This window comes from Asparagus officinalis, unplaced genomic scaffold (assembly GCF_001876935.1).
Source record: "Asparagus officinalis unplaced genomic scaffold, Aspof.V1 AsparagusV1_Un93, whole genome shotgun sequence".
NCBI lineage: Eukaryota > Viridiplantae > Streptophyta > Magnoliopsida > Asparagales > Asparagaceae > Asparagus > Asparagus officinalis.
The window spans coordinates 1-21,689 of NW_017972359.1; the positions used below are offsets into that span (position 1 = coordinate 1).

At 34.1% G+C, this 21,689-nt stretch overlaps 1 protein-coding gene across 1 annotated transcript in view; it reads right to left on the bottom strand.

Moving 5' to 3' along the window:
* Positions 1 to 979: 979 nt before the first annotated feature.
* The window catches only part of LOC109827220 (reticulon-4-interacting protein 1 homolog, mitochondrial-like), a gene marked incomplete at its 3' end in the record, with an annotated part of 50,858 nt that continues 30,148 nt past the window's right edge, over positions 980 to 21,689 (bottom strand). The window contains exons 2-4 of the mRNA XM_020394185.1: positions 9,617 to 9,897; positions 3,428 to 3,655; positions 980 to 1,053 (exon numbers count right to left, since the gene is read on the bottom strand). Of these exons, the coding sequence (XP_020249774.1) occupies positions 980 to 1,053; positions 3,428 to 3,655; positions 9,617 to 9,897 (583 nt within the window). The remainder of the gene's footprint in view (positions 1,054 to 3,427; positions 3,656 to 9,616; positions 9,898 to 21,689) is intronic.

The following is a 21,689-nucleotide window of genomic DNA, read 5'->3' on the forward strand; positions in this document are numbered from 1 at the left end:
TATAGGCCATGCAGTTTAAGCAGAGGGTTCAATCAACAAAATATCTGGCATCATCTAAAATTCTCAGACTAGGTAGGAGTCCAGAAGGGGAAAAGATGGCAGGCTTACTAACCGAAACTGCATTTTACAACAAACGGATGTGACCGCCTAACTCATTGCTAGGCTAACGGCAAGAAATTACTCAACTCCAATGACATGTTTATAATTCTCAAATTTGAAATTCTTTATCATCAACTATTTGTAATTATAAACCTAATCATTTCTGTACCCAAAAAACAATAAACCTAATCATTTGGTAAGTTCATTGAATTCTTGTGGAATTGATTCTGGTGTGTGCGTGTGTGTGTCTGTGTGTGTATAAAAACGGTTTTAGTATGTCTGCATATAAAATCAATTTTCATTTTGCTCTTTATGTGCCATGTTTCCTGTGTTCTTTTACATGAATTACAGTGTCACCATTCTATGTCACGGTGTCTGTTCATGTCTCTTAGTCAGAAATGTTTTTAATGGAAATGCACTTTAGCAGAGGTATGTGAAATAAAACATAATCACATAACCAGGGCTGAAAATTGTTAGATAAAAGGCTTTGCTATTTGTATTGGCATTGATTCATTGTTGGGCCTGTTCTAACAACCAATATGACCATCTGTAGAAGCTCAGTACTTTTGCATTATTACAGAGTTCACAGCTTGTTTTCACGATTTCCCTTGAGAAAAGTTACTTTTCTTGGAATACATAAAATTCATTGGCCAGCTGTGAGATAACATCAATAAGGAGCCAAGTTTTATTACGACTGAGCAAGTTATTCTAAGAGACATGAGTTATAAAAAAAATTAAAAAAAAACAGGCCATTATCAAAATGCCCATGCATTTAGAAGGATTCAAGAAAATGTGCTAAGAAAAGGTCCAGAACCCATCAAAAGCTCATAAAACCATGGCAGTGAATGTCTACATGGTCATGATATAGCATTTCACATACCCTTTAGCAATTCTAGCAGTACTCTTCAAAGCACGCCATGCAGTCAAAGCAGCAAAAGGAATGGCACTTGCCTCCTGCAAAATTATAGCATTGTTCATGGCAGCATGACACACCACATTAATACTGTGGTTAAACAATTCCTTGCACCAAAAATATAGACTATTTAATATTAACTGCTAAGTGATAAATATTTTAGAATAATCTGAAAAGCAAAAAAGCATGAAAAGCATAGGTAGTAATTACAACCAAACACAACCTCAAGTATTTCAAGAGAATCATGCTTCTGCACAGCGTAAAATAGAACAATATGTAAACCTAGTGTATTTATAAAAGTTTAACAGACAGTTGTCTCTCTAGTCTAGCTATACTGAAGTCCTTTTCTCTACTTTCATATCAGTCACATGCAATAAACAGATAAAACAACACGTTAACCTAACATCAGTGCATCACTTCTACATAATACCACGCTAGGTTTAAAGTGATTTGGTGTGCCTTCAACCGAAATGTTTTGTGAGGCAAAGACACTAAATCTCCCAGCTGAGCAAAATTATTTCTATCTGAGATTGCAGGTTTTAAATCAAAATTGCTAGTGAAAGCAATAAAATAAAGTCATGACTTTTATCTCTCGTGAAATTAATGAGAAGATAAATGGACAGGACAAAAGAACTTGGATAACAATGAAGCCTCTTGCATAATTGAAGATCCATAAGGTCTTCATGCTTTCGTATATAAGGACAAAAGCCTCTGATAGCAAGAAGGATACTGTGTCTCTTAAAAAGAACTCTCAAAAAACTGTATCCTTATGACTTATAAGAGATGGCTAAGATTCTACCATTAGACTTTAGATGCATCTGCTACTCTATTCGAACAAATTAAGTAGACTTGAAATCAAAAAAAGGTAAATCTCTATCGGCAGTATGGAAGTACCAGAACACCAAACAAAACTCTTCCTAACTTGGACTCAAAACTGTGAATTGGAAAATTTTCAGATTAGACGGTCTTATTCCACTTGTCTGAAACTTTGTTTGATAAATAACTCCATTTGATCAGAATCTAGAACTCGGTTCTTCTTAGTTTCAAACTTCACATGGATTAAAATTGTTGCTCCTTTGCATCTAACAGCAGCATCACAAAGGCTGACTTCTGTTCCACCAAGATTGAGAAATGAAAGTTCTGTTCCAATTTCTACCCTATTTGTTGTTAATGTGCTTAAACATATTCATCAAACAAAGCTCATCGCACACCCAAAAATGGAGTTCCCTCTGCCTCTGCAGGAAAACATACTGTGGGGAGTTGAACAATAACTTCTAACATTGTATTCTATAGACAACTGCTCAAGCCTCTAACAGATGAACATGTATATTACGAAGGAAATAATAATGCTTCCAGGAATCCTATTATACTTGGGTGTCACTGTTGAATAACCTTATTGATTGATGCAATGATTCACTTAATTAAATGTGTCATTTGGTATTTCCTTGAGGTGCCAAAACATTTTAAACAGTCTTTCCAATGATCATCATACACTTAATCCATAAACCTGCAATACCTCTCACGGAATCTAAAAGACTGTTTGATGCATCATCTTGCTGAAGTCTTTCTGTAGATGTTTAACGTCGATTGTACATCATATTCTCTATAACAAAAAGGGAGACAAGGAGGCTAAGCTATTAATATGTCATTTCTTTATGCTACAAAATGCTTATGCATGGATAAACAAAATTTGATAATACAGGAAAAAACTAAAGAAAGATTAGATAGGTATCTTGGTAAGTAAACTTAGTGGTAAGTTATGCTCCATGACATGATAAATCAATTTTCTTACAGATGGCCCATGTCCAATTAATGTGCACATCCTTAAAGAACTATTGATACCAAATTTGCTAATAAAAATGAGATAATATATAGAAATCTTAGATCTAGGATCATGATTAGGCTTGTCAAATAATTCACTTACGAATAAAAACAACAAACTATATCCAACTCATGATGACTAATATCTAATTTTTGTTGGGAGAGAACTAAACATTACTTTTTCCAGGTAACAGATATATCAATCAATACAAGGAGCTCCAATAGACCAATCATATGTAATTGTATTAAGAAGTATGGAATCACATCATAAGTTGAAGTATTTGTGGAATTGCTAGAACTAAACATAATGTTTACACTTGTCAAATAACTTATTTAAAAAAAATAATTGACATAAAATATCCACAAATAAGTGATTTCTAATTTTTCAGAAGAAAGTATTAAAATTACTTTGTCCAGATCATGTAGAGATATCAATCTAAATAAGATGTGTCTGGTGCTCCTGTATTAGATCATTACCAAGCAAATTTAATCATATTGAACACCATACAATACACAAACATAACTTGGAACTAGTAACTGGGAAGGCACACATGATTGGGTTCATCGAAATAAAGATAAAGCTGAGAGGCATACCACATGTGATACTGAAAGCGGTTTAAGCGTTAGCTCATTTTCTGATAGAATTGCATAATCAGCATAAGTTCCTCTCACGGCAGTTGGATGCAGTGCACCAAATACTTCTTGTCCAATGGTTAGTGACGAAACTGATGCTCCAACAGCTGCAACTTCACCGCTAATATCGCGGCCCAAAATCAGTGGCAAAAGTGGTTCAAATATGGACCGGCCATAACCAGATCGCATCTGAAGGTTTAAGATATGTTAAAAGAAGTTATTCAATACAGGCACGACTTATGTGTGCGCGTAAGAGTTAGTAACTGCTCCAGTTATATGTATATGCATCATTATAGCAGTTTCATCATTATGTAATATTCGATGAGAATTACTACTGTTTGCCTCAAACAGACTGGTTGTATACCACCATCAGTTATGTGACAGTTTATCCCTGTTGAAGTGCAAAAAAATTCATACTTTTAGCTTTTAACATCCTAGACTTCCGATAAGATGGTCCTAAACATCATGAACATTGCATTAGGCTGCTCTAAGCAAAGCTCTCCAAATCAGTTCTAATGAAGTTAAGCTTGCTCCGCATAATTTTAACCTACGTGGAATCTCAATCTCAGATATAAGGGAACACTATTGTGGTAGATGTAGCATGTTGAGTTCTTTCTGATCTTGTAGCTAGTGTAGAACTCAAAATGTCGTCGAGAATTTAGGGGGCAATCATATGTACAAAGCAGTGTTTTCAAAGGCACGCGCCTCGTTGCGCCTTATGATGCAGGGTGGTGACGAAACGCCCCACATCTAATGCAGCAGCGTCTTTGCGCCTCGCATACATCCTTACTTTGTGTAGGGTGCATATAGTACATATCCTCATATAGTTTTATTTGTTAACATTTCAATCGAGTCTTTATACTTGATATTCCATATCTCAAAAAGCAAAATAAATCCATTAGACCTTTTTAATAGCCTTCAATTGAGGACAATTATTAATCCTTTGCTTGGATAGTAATCTTGATTTAACATTTGATTTAAAAATTTATGAATTTTGCTACTATGTTGGGTGTTAGCATTAGAAAATTTATGAATTTTGCTACTATGTTGGGTGTTAGCATTAGAAATTAAGGCATTATATTATGATTTTGTAGTAAGATATTATTTATGTGTTAGCATTAGAAATTAAGGCATTATATTATGATTTTGTAGTAAGATATTATTTATCATGATATTTTTTAAGTAAATTCTAAAAACATGTTCTTTCACGCTTGATTATATATATTGAAAAATTATGTGTGCGGTGTGCGCCTCGCATCACCCGGGCGCGCCCATCGCGTTGCGCCTTGCGCATGTGCGCTTAAAGATGCTTTACGCCCCGCATTGCGCTTCGCGCATTGACAACACTGGTACAAAGTGCAAATCATACTCCCTTTAAAAGCATGAGTTCGGGAAAATCTTTCGGTAAACAAAAATACCCTTGGAATTCAAATATTATTCCATTAAGTAAGAGTAAATTAAAAAATTGATGAGTTCTTATTGGATATACATAGTATGAAGATAATAATATAATTTAAATTGAAATGTAAATCTAAATAAAATTATTAAATTTCAAATTTACAAATGTCTACAAAATCAAGGGCGTATATGTAAAAAATAAATAAATAAATGAGACAAATAATGTCTATCCCAAAGGTCGAACCCAGCAACAACGTAGACCAATAAATGTACATAATGTGGATGAGATATTTACAAAATCCACCAAACAAATTAAAGAGACAAAAGTTATTCTCAAAATTATAAAAAAAAATTAAGGAAAATAAAAAATCATACTCCCTTTAAAAGCACGAGTTTAAGAAAAGCTTTCCATAGTCAAAATTACACTGTACTATTTTAAATATTTAATTTAAATTATAATCTATACTAATCATACTTATATCCCATCCTAAAGCCTCATGAACTATCTATAGCTCAACAATTTAAATAAGATTAATAAAATATATGAAACATCTCTATACTATCAGTTTATTACATGAAGTATTACCAAAAAAAGCAAAAAAATTTGAAAATTTGACAAAATACTCTCAAAAGTTTAAAATTACACAAAATAAAAAGCTAAAAATTTAGAAGTCGACAAAGAAAAGAGTAATTGTGTGATATTTTTTTTTAAGATATATAAATATAACTTATAATTTAAGGTTTACTAGCCCTTTTTAATCTGAAAATAGTTAAGTTGATACTGGTAAAAAATAGTAATTATAACAGATTAAAAATATTCAGTTAAACAATAAAAAATTTAAAAAATATATGATAGATTAAAAGTTAATGTTATTATATAAATTAAAGTAACTGCATATAATTTTACCAATATGTTAAAACACCAAAAATACATAAGTATCATCAATTGATAATAGACTAAATCACAAAAAACTGATAAAAGACTATAATATAATAGCTTAACATTAATTGATTATAATTTATAAATATTAATCTTTAATGGTAATAATATTTATTAGGTAAAAAATTATAAAGATTTATGTATGGAGAACTATTAGAAAATTTAGAGATATCCTTCAAAAGAATCAAGCGGTTTTCATTTCAAATGTAATTCGGAACGTTCATGAATCACTTCAATTAACACTAACATAAGTTATATTTATCAAAGAAACACCAACTGAATACCCCTGAAGAATATATTAAACAATTTTGTGCTCATCAAAGAAACATTCTTCATAGAAGATAAAAGAAAAATTATCATACTTTGCGTGAGCAAAAAATATAAAATTGGTCTTTTTCTTTTTCTTATATAGTATCACGCTCATGCGTGTGACTTTATTTAGGGGTATGACTACTAACGAATGATCAATTCTTAAAGACACTATCAAAAATAATGATGTAATAGCACTATTAGAATTCAAGATCTCTAAGTATGAAGGTAGTATATTTCATTAGTAAAATTCTTATTAAAAGCCACTAAATATAAAATTCACCTTATATCTGTCTCAAATTTATAGAGGAGATATGCATGTCATCGTAAATTACGTCAATAATATATATCAATCCAAAGATACAACTTACTGAAGAAATAAGAGAATAGTAAGTAAACCAAATAAACATCCATATAACACCGTAAAGAAAAAATATTATATTTTAAAGCTAATATGCAGCGCTCGTTTAGAGTAAGCTGCCAAGACAAAAGCATCTTCATTAAGGTTCTTTATAAATGCAACAGAAATTCAAATTACTCATATATACAACCATTATAACATTTAAAAGAGGTATGATCTTAAAAAACCTATTCTAAAATTCATATATAATTAAACCTAAGAATAATTTACCAATATACAGACACATTATCACACCTTTAAGATAACGATAACTACCATTTATAATAGAGTTGGGTAGTGATTCTATGTTTGCAAAGGCTACAATAAGAAAGTGAATAAAGATGTTAATAATAAGTGTCCAGATGATAAATATTGTAGAATCGCCGATGATTTAGTACCAAGGTTAAGTGATATCCCTTCTTCATGAAATAAATATGTCAAAATTAAATATTAATATTATAATCTAAAGCAAATTAACAATAAAAAATTTAATGTATTTAGTTCAGATCATCATGAAAAATAACACATACAAAGCAAATGTAACATTATGACACAGCAGAAATTCTTATTGGATGCACAATAGAAGAATTCATTGCAAAGAAAAAAGAGGTAGATCCTAACATTATTTAAGTAATAAATTAAAAGCATAAAAAAATTTATATATATGAAATTAATATTTATTCTTATTAAAATAGGAAAAAATCAAAGTTTGTATTGTCAGAAGTTTGTGTTTAATATAAGAAATATATTCAACTTCTTTGTGAATTTAGATGAGAAGACAAGAGATGAATGAGCCTAAGGAAAGATAACATGCTCCAGTCTCATATCAAAATTGATGTAGACGATGAAGACACTACAATTCTAGAATATGCTAGGAAAAAGGTAAAGATGAAGAATGATTTATCTAGACTCAATAAAAAATAAAATAGAAGTAATAAAAGATAATGTTTTGTGAATTGTTATAAAATAGTTTTATTTTTTAGTAAAATTAGGAATCTTTAGAAGGGATTTTCATAAACTATTTTAGTGCTTTCATATGCATATGTGGATGTTTTTATCATATAAAAGTGTACTAGAATTAGCATTAATCTTCAGTTTATGATTTTTTTTATTAACCATTTTCCGTCATTTTAGGCCATTTTAAATCAATCATCTTGGCTCGTTGGCTTTATTATTCATCTTCCTTTTATAATGTTATTTTTTCAAGCGTTTTCACTTTCATAACACTATACTTCTTCAGTTCAAGCTCAGTTTCATGCCGATCCAAATGAAATAAAAATTTAAATTGGCTTTAGATTATTTATCTCCTGACAATTCAACTATCAACATAAAAATTTAAACTGGATGTAGCTATTCAAACAAACATCAAATAAATAAATAATCAAAGTGTAATCGAGGAACAAATTTAGTAGAAAATAAACCAAAAATACTTAATCAAAGTGAGCAAAAATTATTATCAAAGAGTAACCGATGAATAATTTTAGTAAGAAAATAAACCAAAAATATCTAATCATAGTATTTAACCACGTACATTGCACGTGCATAAAATCTAGTTTATAGCAAACATACCACTCAATAACTATATTTTGGTGAGCTCTAAGAAAAGAAGTTGACAAATGGCCTCGTCTAGTATGCAAGAATAAGTGAGAATGGAATGTCAATTCCCACTTCTCATCTGTTCGTACCAAATAGGATGTGTTTTGTGGAAGCTAGAAGCCTAGAAATATCTCATCAATTCCCATTTTATGTAAGGATGACCATTCCCAATGAGATGTTAGGGAATGGGCATTGCCACTTAAGTGTGAGTAAGAAAAAAACACTTTACTTTCAAATATGTTCATTCCCAATTCCTTTTCTAATTGCACCCAAACGTGAGAATGGAAATGAGCATTCCATTCCCACATTAATTCCATTCAATTCCTTGTTTCATTCCATTCTCACTTCATTCATTTCCTGCATACTAAAACGAAGGCAATAGGGGCTTTAAACTTAACTTCACATCTTATAGTAAAACAAAGGCAAGAGAAGCAGTAACTCAAACTTCCGACAATTCCTTCATGCATCTACATCGAGAATTTGCACAAGTAATGGAGTAGCTCTTATGGGATCCCTTCATTTAGAAGGGCCAACATAACAAACATGTACCGAAAGAAAACTTCCTGGATCAAGTACTACGCACATGATTGAAACCAAAGGCCCTACAAGTAAGGGCCATGTTATATGAATTCAATTCTATACGTACAAAACTATCTCCATGGCAATTAGCAAATCCACTATATCCACTCATCTTCAATGCTCCACGACTTCTCTACCATTTTGTCTAAATATTTCCTTCCTAATTCTCTCCTTTTGATTACTGTAAAACCGCTGCTTATTTGACAGGTCAGTGTCCTTAAAACGAAATAGCACATTATCTCCCACCCAATAACCATATATCTCTACTCCAATCACAAGCTTAAACTTAAACAAGTAAACAAATTTCTTGGAACCACCACCTACTATTCCAATTAATAAAAGAAAAAAGGTTCAAGCAGAGACCTCTAGCAAATCTAACAACAAACCTCTCTGAAACTCTCACAACTTCGTCAATGATCACACACACACAAAAAAAAAAAGCTACATTGGTATACCCAACAAAATGAAAGCTACAATGGTACATAAAGATATGGGGAATTAGGCACAGTAAAAATTTTCCAATGGCACAAGGTGATATCACAACCCTCGTTAGGGAATTTTGTTAATACCTTAGGCTTCTGACATTTCAAATGTTCGTGATTTATCAATAATCCACACCCTTGTTCTTCATATTTTGGAGCCTGTATGTTATATCTCATAGTTGTATCCTCCTCCTATAAAAGAATCCTCCCAGGTCATCTCCTCTACCTCGGGTTTCTCAATGTTAGGACTAAGAATTCCATCCTCATCTTTAAACATCAACCAAAATTCCACATAAACAAATTCCAAAACCTATTCCCGTCCCAACCTAGCTCCTCAAGTAAATCAAATTCGACCCCTTTTTCTTGGATGATTAATCTCAGGTGTCTCTAATAGCTGAATGCAAATGATAAATGAAATTAGCAAGAGAAAGAGAAAGAAAGCTAACCCTAAGATCCAAGGGATTGATGGAGACAGCGCGGGCTCTGACGAGGACCTCTCTGGGCTTGAGATCGGGCAAGGCGACCGAGGGTTTGAGCTCGAGAGCCTCGGGCCCGCCGAATCTCGGGAGGAGAAACGCACCTCGTCGCCGTCGACATCCTACGAGCGCCGAATTGGACCCGCCACATGGCCACTCATTATTGCTCGTCGAGGGGCATAATGACGAGGATGAAGAAGACGGCGAGGCCTTTAAGAGAGCGGGTATCGGATTGGCGGAGCGAGGAGTGACTGTTCAGGGGATTGATGGCGGAGCGATGGATCTCGTGACGGTTGTGATGGCACGAGGGCGCGCCATGTGTTCGCTTGGCCTCCACGGGAGTTCGTTGTTGAGAAGAAAGGGATCACTCTGCGGATTACGTTTGGTCTGAGATCGAGACTGTATCCAACGGCTGATGATGATGATGATAATGATGATGTGTGTCGCTAATGCTGATGCAAAAGGATTTATCAATAAACTGATACACGTCGACGGCATCCGTATATCATCCATATCTTGCGAAAATGAACTTGTCCCCTTTTTAGATCACACGGATTCATACGTTAAATTGGCTAAAATACCAAATTGGTATATTTATACGAACGCATTTGCCAGTTTAGTATTTAAAAAAACTCCGGCGACAACAAGGTGCAGGGTCAAAAAATTGACTGGGATTGATTCTCTTATTTTAAGAAAACTAGGTTCGATCACTTGGTATGAAACCCTTACAATCACTCACACACTCTCTCGATTACAGATGAAGAGAAGATTAATTCAGTTTCTCCTTGTTTAACGTGGGTTCTTGGTGGCGAAAAGATACTTCCCCCGATTCTTGAGTCGAGATTGCCTCCCGTTGACGATCAAAACAAGATTGCTGAAGCTTTTGACGTTCGTTAGAATGCTAGAATCGAAGTTCGAATTTTAGATCTACACGCAGGAGCTTTGATCTCTGATGATTCTCGAGGTCTAAATTGCCAAGAGTTTAAAAGTCCGAACCCTTTTCTCTGTAGTCATCCATGGCTATTTATAGGGTTTAAGCACGTAACTGACGTGCTAAGATCACAGGTAGAGGGGCGTAACTGCCTCCTTCAATTCAGTGCGCGTCGTAACGTGTTCCCTAAGATTAGCACACGCGGCTGACTAAGTCTTCAAATCTGTTACAGCTAGATCTCATGTGGATGACGAGCATCGTCTTTAATTGAAATGGAGTTTGTCAAATTGAACGAGCCTCGATACGCAGCGAGGTTCGTCTTGCAAGACAAACTTTGCAGTAAACAAGCTTCTTCTGACGAATTTGTCTTCACTGACTTTGTCTAATAAACTTTGGCTTCACTAACGATCATCTTCAATAGTTGGGTCCAACTGCGTAGTAAATCTTGTGACTCTATTTTTGTCGAGCCTCGTCTTCGAGCTTTAAATCTGATGACAAGCTTTGTTTTCATTGACAAACTTCACCTCTTGTTTCCAACGACAAACTTTGTTGTTTAAGACGAGGTCTATCATTGTAATGATCCTCGTCATGCTTGTTATGAGCTTCAACGCTCTAAGGCTAAATGATTAGCCAATGATCTATGAAGATCCATGAGAGTGGAGGAGAGATAGGCTTTTTGACTAGCCTCTCCCCCTCATGTTGATCATGCCTATTTATAGACTTAGGACCATTATGGAGTGAGTTAATGAGCTTTAACCCCACTTATAATGAGGGAGTTAGTGGTCATTAACTCCTACTTAAATAGGTGAGTTAGTGGTTATTAACTATCCTTAAATGTGTGAGTTAGTAGTCATTAATGTTGGCCTTCTTGTTTTGATGGTGATTTAGCAAACAATTTACATCTAATATTGTTTGTCTAGTGTTTGTGTTTTTGTATTTATTCTAGGCAAACAACGAGTTGGAGGATGGATGGAATAGAACTTCAACGATCATATCCAAAGGAGGTTGGCGGAATGTCGGTGAAGCCTTGCAATTCAAGTTAAAGATCAAGTTCAAGTTTCATCCGCATGTGTACCAAGTCGAGCTTAATGAAGATCAAGATCTAGCTTGGGTAATTTACTTTAGGATTTATATTATGTGTGTTAAGTACTCTAAGCTTAATTATCTATACACACACATTTATTGGTTTCTTCGTATATATATATATATATATATATATATATATATATAATATATATATATATACTAATATATATATATATATATATATATATATATTATATATTATATATATAATTATTAATTACATTTATACATAAGTTTTGGTTTCTATGCCAATATATATTATAGTTTTATTATATATACATACATATGTTTGGGTTTTCATGGTTTATAAATATGAAATCACATTATTTCATATTTACTATTGTGTTTTTGAAAAACATTGGCATAGAATATGCAATTTTAGATGAAATATTGTCTTATTAGTTTTATAGACTTCAATATCAGTTTATACATGTTTTAGCTAAGTCTATAAAAAACTTTCACAAAGTTTGCAAAAGTTGGCTTTATGTCAAACATCAAAATTCAAGTATCCTCATATTTTTATGTTTTGCGACTATTTTGTAAAATATGATATTTTTCTATTTGTGGAAGTCTTTTTTGAAAGCCAGTCATTGTAGGCATTTATTATCATAGTCTACAATCATTCCCCAAAGTTTTATATTTTTTGGAATTATTTTGATATTTTTAAACAAATGTGTTTAAAATCAGGCAAATCAGATTTTCAGTATCATTTATCGGTCGGACCCGATCCGGTCGACCGCTCATATGTTCAGTCGGCAAGTGTGCAGCATGAGAGTTTGTGCGTCGACCGAAAGTTTTCATCGGTCGACCGCACCGGTCGACCGACGATGGTCCAGGCTGATTCTTCGTATTTTTGCTCTCTGTCGGTCGACCGCCGAAATTTCCGGTCGACCGACTATATGACCGTTGCTTTTTTCAACGGCTATTTTCTGAGCGTTTGCTGGGGCTGTTTTGTCTTTTTGTTTGGGGTTTTTGTTGAGATCTTGAGTGGGTATAAATACCCAATTGCTGATCTCTTTTCATGTGTCTAAGAATGTTTTAAAAAGAAGTTTTTAAACAAGGGTTTTAAAAAGAGTTTAAGCTTGTTTAAGCTTGTTTAAGGGTTTAGTTTAAAGCTGTTTTAGTTTTCACAAGTGGAGGAGATCATCTTCTTGTTTGGGCTTCAATCTCCATCTCTCCATCTTGTTATTTAAAGAAGAATCTCTAAACTCATTTCTAGCTATTTATTATTTTGTTTATAATTTCTATATGCTAGATTTTAATTGAGTTTAGTTTTGATTTATTGAATCTCATTGTTACACACACCCACTTCCACTTTGAGCTTATTGTATTTGCATTCATAATATATTAGGGTTGTGAGAGTTGTAACATTGAGTGTGGGCTTTTATTGTGTTCTCATCCATATTAGAGAACAATTTATATTTGTTACATTGTGAGATTGTTAGGTTTTCGGTGAGCTAGAAACCGAGTGTGTTGTGAAGTTTTCGGTGAACTAGAAAACCGATTATGAGGAGTGACGTTGATCGGTGAGCGTTGAAAACCGACACTGTGAGGTGTAAACGTTGTTCGGGTGAACGTAGAAAACCCGGTTGTGATAGTGGAGATCTCCTCGAGGTGAGGAAGCGGAGACGTAGGACGGAAGGTCCGAACTCCGTGATCATATCGTGTGTTTGTGATTGCATGTTTAGATTATTTACCCTTGTTGAGTTTATATATCCTTGCACATACATTGCCTATATCTCTTTGTTAGGATATATCTTGTTATTCATATTGCTTATCCTAGCTCATATACATTGTTGTATTTCATACTTGCTAGGATAACTTGTTAATTAGTTTTTAATTGGTATTTAATTGGATTAGATTAGCATAAGACCCTAATCACCCCCCTATAGGGTCTAACAATCGGATTAGATTAGTTTTATTAAATGCATTTGATTCATTTATGTCTAACAAGCTTGATTCTTTTGATAGTGCTTACACCTTATGGACATTTATTGAAGCACATCAAGGGGACTTGGAGGCGATCCGACAAGCTTTGGAGGATCCCGCTTCAAGTTCAAAAGGAGCTTCATGCACACGTGCACTAGGCGATAGCCCTAGTGAGGTTTGCGAGTTCGAATCAATTAATGATTTACCTAATGATGAACTTGCTTGTGCTAGTGATAAATTATTGCATGCCTATAAGAAATTGCAAAATGATTTCATTAATTTACAAAGCAAACATGTAATTTTAAAATCCGATCATGAGTCTTTAACTTCTAAGTTTTATACTATTTCTAATGAAAATATGATCCTTAAAGAAAACAATGAAAAATTAAAATTGGATCATGATTCTTTGCTTTCAAACTTTGCCAAGTTAACTCATGAAAAAGATAATGTCATGTTAGAAGTAGAGAACATACAAAATAATACTGCTTCTTTTATAAATGACTATTTATGTTCTACTTCTAAAAATGCATATGTGCCTAAAAATGAAGATTTGAATCTTATGAAAAATAGTATTTCATCTTTAGATTCAACTTTGAAAATATGCATTGATAACCATAAGAAACTTATGGACAAGTGTGCTAAATCTAGTAAATCACCCATACACTATGCACACTTGTATAGCAAAGTTTACAAGTGCTCCATTTGTGGTCGTAAAGGCCATTTAGCTAAATTTTGCTATGATGCACAAAAACATAAGAATATTAATCCTTCTTGTGCATCTCATCAAGTTTCTTCATCACATGTACACACACATGCACCTATTTCTCATCATAAGCATGCTCTTGTGTATCATTGTGATTTTTGTGGTAGAGTTGGTCACTTAGCTAAGTTTTGTTTTGATTTGCGAAAAGTTTCTAAATCACAAAATATTTCAAGTAGACCAACATTATTTCAAAATTTTTCACATTTGCAAAATAATCTTAAAAGATCATCTATGGTTGTAAATGTTTCCCGTGCATGAGCTAATGGTCCACAAAAATAAATGGATCTCTTTCATTGCACATATTGCAATCGGAAGGGTCATTTGAGTGATTATTGCTTTGACCGTGTTAGTGTACCACATATGCCTAAGAGGGTTCATAACCCTAGGGCTTTGAGCTTAAATGATAGGGGTCATGTCCCTAAATCTTTTGGTACCAAGAGTTCTTGGGTACCAAAACAAATTTAAATCTTAAACCAAGAATTTTAGTATTCTTATTTTTTCCTTTTTCTTGGTTATTTGAAAATTATGCTTTGAAACTTTTTATGAAAACACTTCTTAAATTGATCAAATCTTTTGTTTTCATGATTATTAGCATACTTTCCATCTATGCTTGCTCACATATGTATGCCTTAGCATTCATTGCATATATTCATTAAGGCATTTTGATAGGGGGAGCAATCCCTATACTTGTTTTATACTCACCCATGCTTATTTGTAGGGGGAGCTTTCGCTCTCTTAATTCATTTGTCCCCTTTTTGATGTTGTCAAAGGGGAGAAATATTGTGAGTATACATTTCCTTGTTTATATGCATGTGTATTATCTTGTATATGTTCATTTCCTTCATGCATATATTCCTTTTTGTAAATTGTTTGTCATCATCAAAAAGGGGGAGATTGTTGGCCTTCTTGTTTTGATGGTGATTTAGCAAACAATTTACATCTAATATTGTTTGTCTAGTGTTTGTGTTTTTATATTTATTCTAGGCAAACAACGAGTTGGATGATGGATAGAATAGAGCTTCAACGATCATATCCAAAGGAGGTTGGCGGAATGTCAATGAAGCCTTGCAATGTAAGTTAAAGATCAAGTTCAAGCTTCATCCGCATGTGTACCAAGTCGAGCTTAATGAAGATCAAGATCTAGCTTGTGTAATTTAGTTTAGGATTTATATTATGTGTGTTAAGTACTCTAAGCTCAATTATCTATACACACACATTTATTGGTTTCTTCGTATATATATAGTAATATATATATATATATATATATATATATAATTATATATATATATATATATATTTATTATATATATATATATATATATATACATAAGTTTTGGTTTCTATGCATAATATATATAGTTTTATATATATTCATACATATGTTTTGGGTTTTCATGTTTATAAATATGAAATCACATATTTCAATATACTATTGTGTTTTTAAAAACATTGCATAGAATATGCAATTTTGTGAAAATATTGTCTTATTAGTTTATAGACTTCAATATCAGTTTATACATGTTTACTAAGTCTATAAAAAAACTTTCACAAAGTTTCAAAAGTTGTTTATGTCAAAACATCAAAATTCAAGTATCTCATATTTTCATGTTTTGGACTATTTTGTAAAATAATGATATTTTTTCATTTGGGAAGTCTTTTTCGAAACCAGTCATTGTAGCATGTTTATTATCATGTCTACAATCATTCCCCAAAGTTTTATATTTTTTGGATTTATTTGATATTTTTAAACAATGTTGTTAAAATCAGGAAATCAGATTTTCAAGTATCATTTATCGCGTCGACCGATCCGGTCGACCGCTCATATGTTCAGTCGGCAGTGGGCAGCAGAGAGTTTGTCGCGTCGACCACACCGGTCGACCGAGAGCTCGCATCGGTCGACCGCACCGGTCGACCGAATAAGTGTCTGCCGCTCTTTCTCCGTTTGGAACCTGGATCGCGGTCGACCGCCAGAATTTCCGGTCCGACGCCACTCTGCAAATGTGACCGTTGGTTCTCTACGGCTAGTTTCTGATCTGATTTTTTTTTTGAGCTTTTTGTCTTTTGCTTGGGGGTTTTGGCTGAGTTTTTGAGTGGGTATAAATACCCTATTGCTGCTCTCTTTCAAAATAGAAAAAGAAGTTTTTAAACAAGGGTTTTAAAAAGAGTTTAAGCTTATTTAAGCTTGTTTAAGGGTTTAGTTTAAAGCTGTTTTAGTTTTCACAAGTGGAGGAGTTCATCTTCTTATTTGGGCTTCAATCTCCATCTCTCCATCTTGTTATTCAGAGAAGAATATCTAAACTCATTTCTAGCTATTTATTATTTTGTTTATAATTTCTATATGCTAGATTTTAATTGAGTTTAGTTTTGATTTATTGAATCTCATTGTTACACACACCCACTTGAGCTTAATGTATTTGCATACATAGTATATTAGGGCTGTGAGAGATTGTAACATTGAGTTATGCTTAATTGAGTTCTCATCTATTGTAGAGAACAAATTTATATTTGTTACATTGAGAGTTGTGTAAGGTTTTCGGTGAGCTAGAAAACCGAGTGTGTTGTGAAGTTTTCGGTGAACTAGAAAACCGATTGTGAGGAGTGACGTTGATCGGTGAGCGTTGAAAACCGACACTGTGAGGTGTAAACGTTGTTCGGTGAACGTAGAAAACCCGGTTGTGATAGTGGAGATCTCCTCGAGGTGAGGAGCGGAGACGTAGGTCGTGGGGACCGAACTCCGTAATCATATTGTTTGTTTGTGATTGCATTGGCGCACTTCCTTTTATGTTCATATCTTATATCACCTTTGTATATTGCTTGTTGATTATATTACCCACTATCTAGTTTAGATTGTTTACCCTTGAGTTTATATATCCTTGCACATACATTGTCTATATCTCTTTGTTAGGATATATCTTGTTGTTCATATTGCTTATCCTAGCTCATATACATTGTTGTATTTCATACTTGCTAGGATAACTTGTTAATTAGTTTTTAATTGGCATTTAATCGGATTAGATTAGCATAAGACCCTACACCCCCCCCCCCCCCCTCTAGGGTCTAACAATTAACTCTCCTTGAATGAGTGAGTTATTAGTCATTAACCCTCCTTAAATGTAGTCTCTAAAAGTGGTGTCAGATGAGGTTCGGCTCAACACGAGGTTCATCAATAATAGTAACAGCGAACTTTATCTTCAATGATGAACTTCGTTTCTGGGAGATCTTCGTCTTCAATAACGAAATTCGTTTCTCGACGAACTTCATCTTCAATGACGAACTTCGTTTCTGGGAGAATTTCGTCTTCAGTGACGAAATTCGTTTCTCGACGAACTTCATCTTCAATGAAGAACTTCGTTTCTGTGTGAACTTCGTCTTCAATGATGAAGTTCATCTTCTGAGGGGATGAGGCACTGCTTGACAAGGTTCGTCTATGGATGAACTTCGCCTCCTGAGAGGGCTTCATTTCCTTGAGGAGTTTTGTCTCATTGACGACCTTCGAACCTCGTCTCTAATGACGAGCTTCGAACCTCGTCTCCAATGATGACCCTCGTCTTCAATGACGAGCTCCATTTTTAATGGTGAGCTTCGAACCTTGTTTCCAATAATGAGTTTCGAACCTTATCTTCAATGTCGAGCTTCATCTTCCAGAGTAGCTTTGTCCATAATGATGAACTTTGATGTCGAGCTTTGCAACGCAGCGAACCTCGACTTTTGATGTCAAGCTTCGCTGCATGGCGAACTTCGTCTTTTGATGTTGAGCCTCGCTACATGGCGAACCTCGTTTTCCGATGTCAAGCTTCGCTGCATAGCGAACCTCATAGGCGAAGCTGTCACGCGAGCTTCAATCAGTTCAGGTGAGCTAAGTTGGCAGGCGAGCTTAGCATTGCAGGCGAACTTTAATGTTCAGGCGAAGTCTAGCCTTGCAGGTGGGCTTCAGAACATGCTGTGAAAAACGGGTCATAACTTTCAAACCGTAAGTCAGAATTGGACGTATTATATATGAAAATCGACTATCTCGATGAGACAGAGCCAACCAAACCAACCCCAAAGGGTCCGGTTTGCTCCTGACTATTTTGCCAAATTCCTTGCACTTTGAGAAATATTAATATTTTTTATCAGTTTTGAGCTTCTTTGCTAGAAATTAAGGTAATTTTTATTGCCTACACAATGCAGTAAAGATGGACCTTTTTGTCAACAAGGCACATTCTGTTTGCCGACGGCCAAAACTCAAAATCTCGTGACTCACGTAGCATTTAAAGGGTTAACGTAGATGATGAGTTGGCAGATTACTAAAGAAAAGATGGGAAATAACCCAACAAAAAACCCTAAATCTCCAAATCAACCCTAATTGCCAGATTCCCCCTTCCCTCCTCCCCCCACCCCCTTGCCTCCCCCAAGAATCAAACTTTCTGCCCAGGAGAGAGTTCTCCCCCAAATTGGCAGTTGCAGATAATCTCTCTGAGGGAGAGATCGTGGATGTGAGGGTGGTGGATCTTCTCCTTTGTTGTAGTCTTCAAGTCGTGGAGGCAAAGGTAAGACATTGTAATTTTTTCCCTTTTTTTATGGCGATGGAGGGTGGTGGGTCTTCAAGTCGTGCATGCATACGATCCGTATTTACTTGCCCCCAATTGAGGGTTTTGAAGTGAAACCCAGTTTTTTTGAAATTGTTCATATTTAAATTATATTGTTTCTAATTAAGTTAATTTTAATTTTATACAGATAGGAGTATTAATTATGGTTAAATTCCGACATGGTGGCTATTTTAATTTTAAGAATTATGATTACAGCAATGGTATATGTGATGTTAGGTTCATAGACGAGGATGCAGTGACTATTGAATTTCTCAGAGAAAAAATTGTAGAATTTGGCTACACGAATCTGTTTACATTGTCATATTGTATTCCAGGCAGGGGTTTGAGCCAAGGTCTATTGCCTCTTACTTTGGAAGACAATTTGGAACTTATATAACAATATGCTCGTAAAGAAAGGGCAATTGAGATATTTTCAAATCATGGGGTTGACACAGCTGAGTTGGTGGTAGATGTTAATGAAATGGAAACAACCAATGCACAAGATGAAATAGATCCAATGCAAGAGAATCAATCAATGCAAAAGATTGAAACATTACAAGAGCAACCACTACGACAAAATCAAGCAGTGCAAGAGCAACCAATGCAAGAGAATGAAGCAATGCAAGAGATACTCAAAAAGAGAAAGAAGCTGACACCAATAAGGAAAAAAAAGTATGGATGAATGTTAAGTGGAGGATGAAATTCAATCCAGTGATGATGATGACTCAGTAGAAGATGAGACATATAAGTTGGACCCTACAAAGGCATTGATAATGAGACAGATAAGGATGATGAGAAAGGGTATGTTGATGAGTTCAATGGCAAAGTAGAGAGTGGGAAAGTTAAACAGAAGGGTTTGAATGAGGGGAGTAGCAGTGCGGCTGAATATGCAAGTGATGATTCAATGTGTGCTTTTGATAGTGAAGCTGAGGGGACTTTGGACAGTGATGTTGAGGAGTTGTATGAAATTAAAAGGATGAATAAGGATAAGGTAATGAAAGCACCCTAATGCCACTAGGAAAGAACCCTAGAGAGGGGTGAATAGGGTTTATGTTAATTTAATCCGATTTAATGCCAAATAAAACTAATTAACGAATATCCTACCAAATATGATACAAGCAAGATATGTGCAAGGATATTAAACTAAACAAGGGAAATTGATAATCGCATTTTATTACAATTTTATACCTTCATTATCTATTTTATATGAATAAACATGCCATTAATAATTGTTTTTATCTTTAATTGCAGGTTAGTGAAGAATAAAGCCTAAGATCTCTTATCTCAATAAAAACCCATGAATTAAATAAAAAACACAAGCAAGAGTCAAAAAGCCCAAGCCCAGAATCAAGCCGAGTAGCCTGTAGAAGCCGGAGAAAATAAAAAAAATAAATATGAAAAAAAATGTATTCAAGATAGTTGGCCGCAAAGAAATGACGATATCTCCCAATCCGGAAGACGGAATTTAACATATAATATATGAAAATCACTTATCTCGACGAGATGAAACCAACCGTGAAGTCGGAATTTTTATTAGAGCATCGATGCCTGTATCGATGTGAAGTCATCTAGATTTTATCAACGGCCGAAATTGCATTCTTGGGGCTCAAGTTTGATCCAAGGGCTCTCATTCACTGATGTTTACTATAAATAGGGGTTGGGGGTTAGAGGTGTGAAAATCTTTGTAACTCCTTTTGGAGAGGAGGGCTACTCTTAATTGAGAAGGCCTTTTAAATTTGTAACTTTTTGTTATAATTAATAAAAAAAAAATTCACCACTTTAAATTTTTCTTTTCTTCTCTTTGTTGGATGATGAAGATGAAGATGAAGGTGAAGATTAATTTAAAGGTTTGTTTTTCTTATTTCTCTTTTATTACTTATTAGTTTAGATTTATTTTCATGCTTATAATTAGATTTTATTTTCTTGTTTAAATAGCCAAGAGGCTAGAACCCTCTTACCTTAGATTTATTTCATGCTTATAAATTAGATTTATTTCATGCTTATAGAGTAGATTTATTTTCTTACATTTAATTCTTATAATTTATTTTGTAGTTTAGATTTTGCAATTTATTTTATAGTTATATTTTAATTTCTTATACTATTCACCTTGAGTCTAGAACCCTCTTGGATTTAGTTTTTTTTTGTTTATTTTTATTTTTTTATTCGCCTTTAGGCTAGAACCCTCTAGGGAATCACCATTTTCTAAGAAGTGGATTCAATTCTAGATTACTCGTTATCTTTAATTGAATCCGTCATCTTTACTTTCTTGAATTTTATTTTTATTCTTGATTTTTCTTTTTGATTCTTGATTTTATTCATCTCTCCTTGAGGAAATCATTCATTCATTGTCACATCCACTCTCACTTACATTTTGTGCCTATTTACACACTATCACCTTCTTAATCTCTTTACAATCACATTCACTCATCACTCCTATTTGTCACATACACAACATAAGAACCAATTTTATATTTTCTCCTACAAAACACCTTCCTCGTGGGATCGATATCTTTATACTATAACTTGACACGGTTGTTCACTTGTAATATTTTTTGGTACATGTTTATGTCGCATCGGCAATATAAACATAGATAATATAGTGGATAAAATAAATAATGAGAGAATGACAATAAAGATGAACACAAATATAATTGCGCCAAGCCAAACTCAAATAAGCAATATGATCACGGAGTTCGGACCTTCCATCATACATCTCCGCTCCCCACTCCCGGAGAGAAATCCACTATCACACCGGGTTTTCAACAC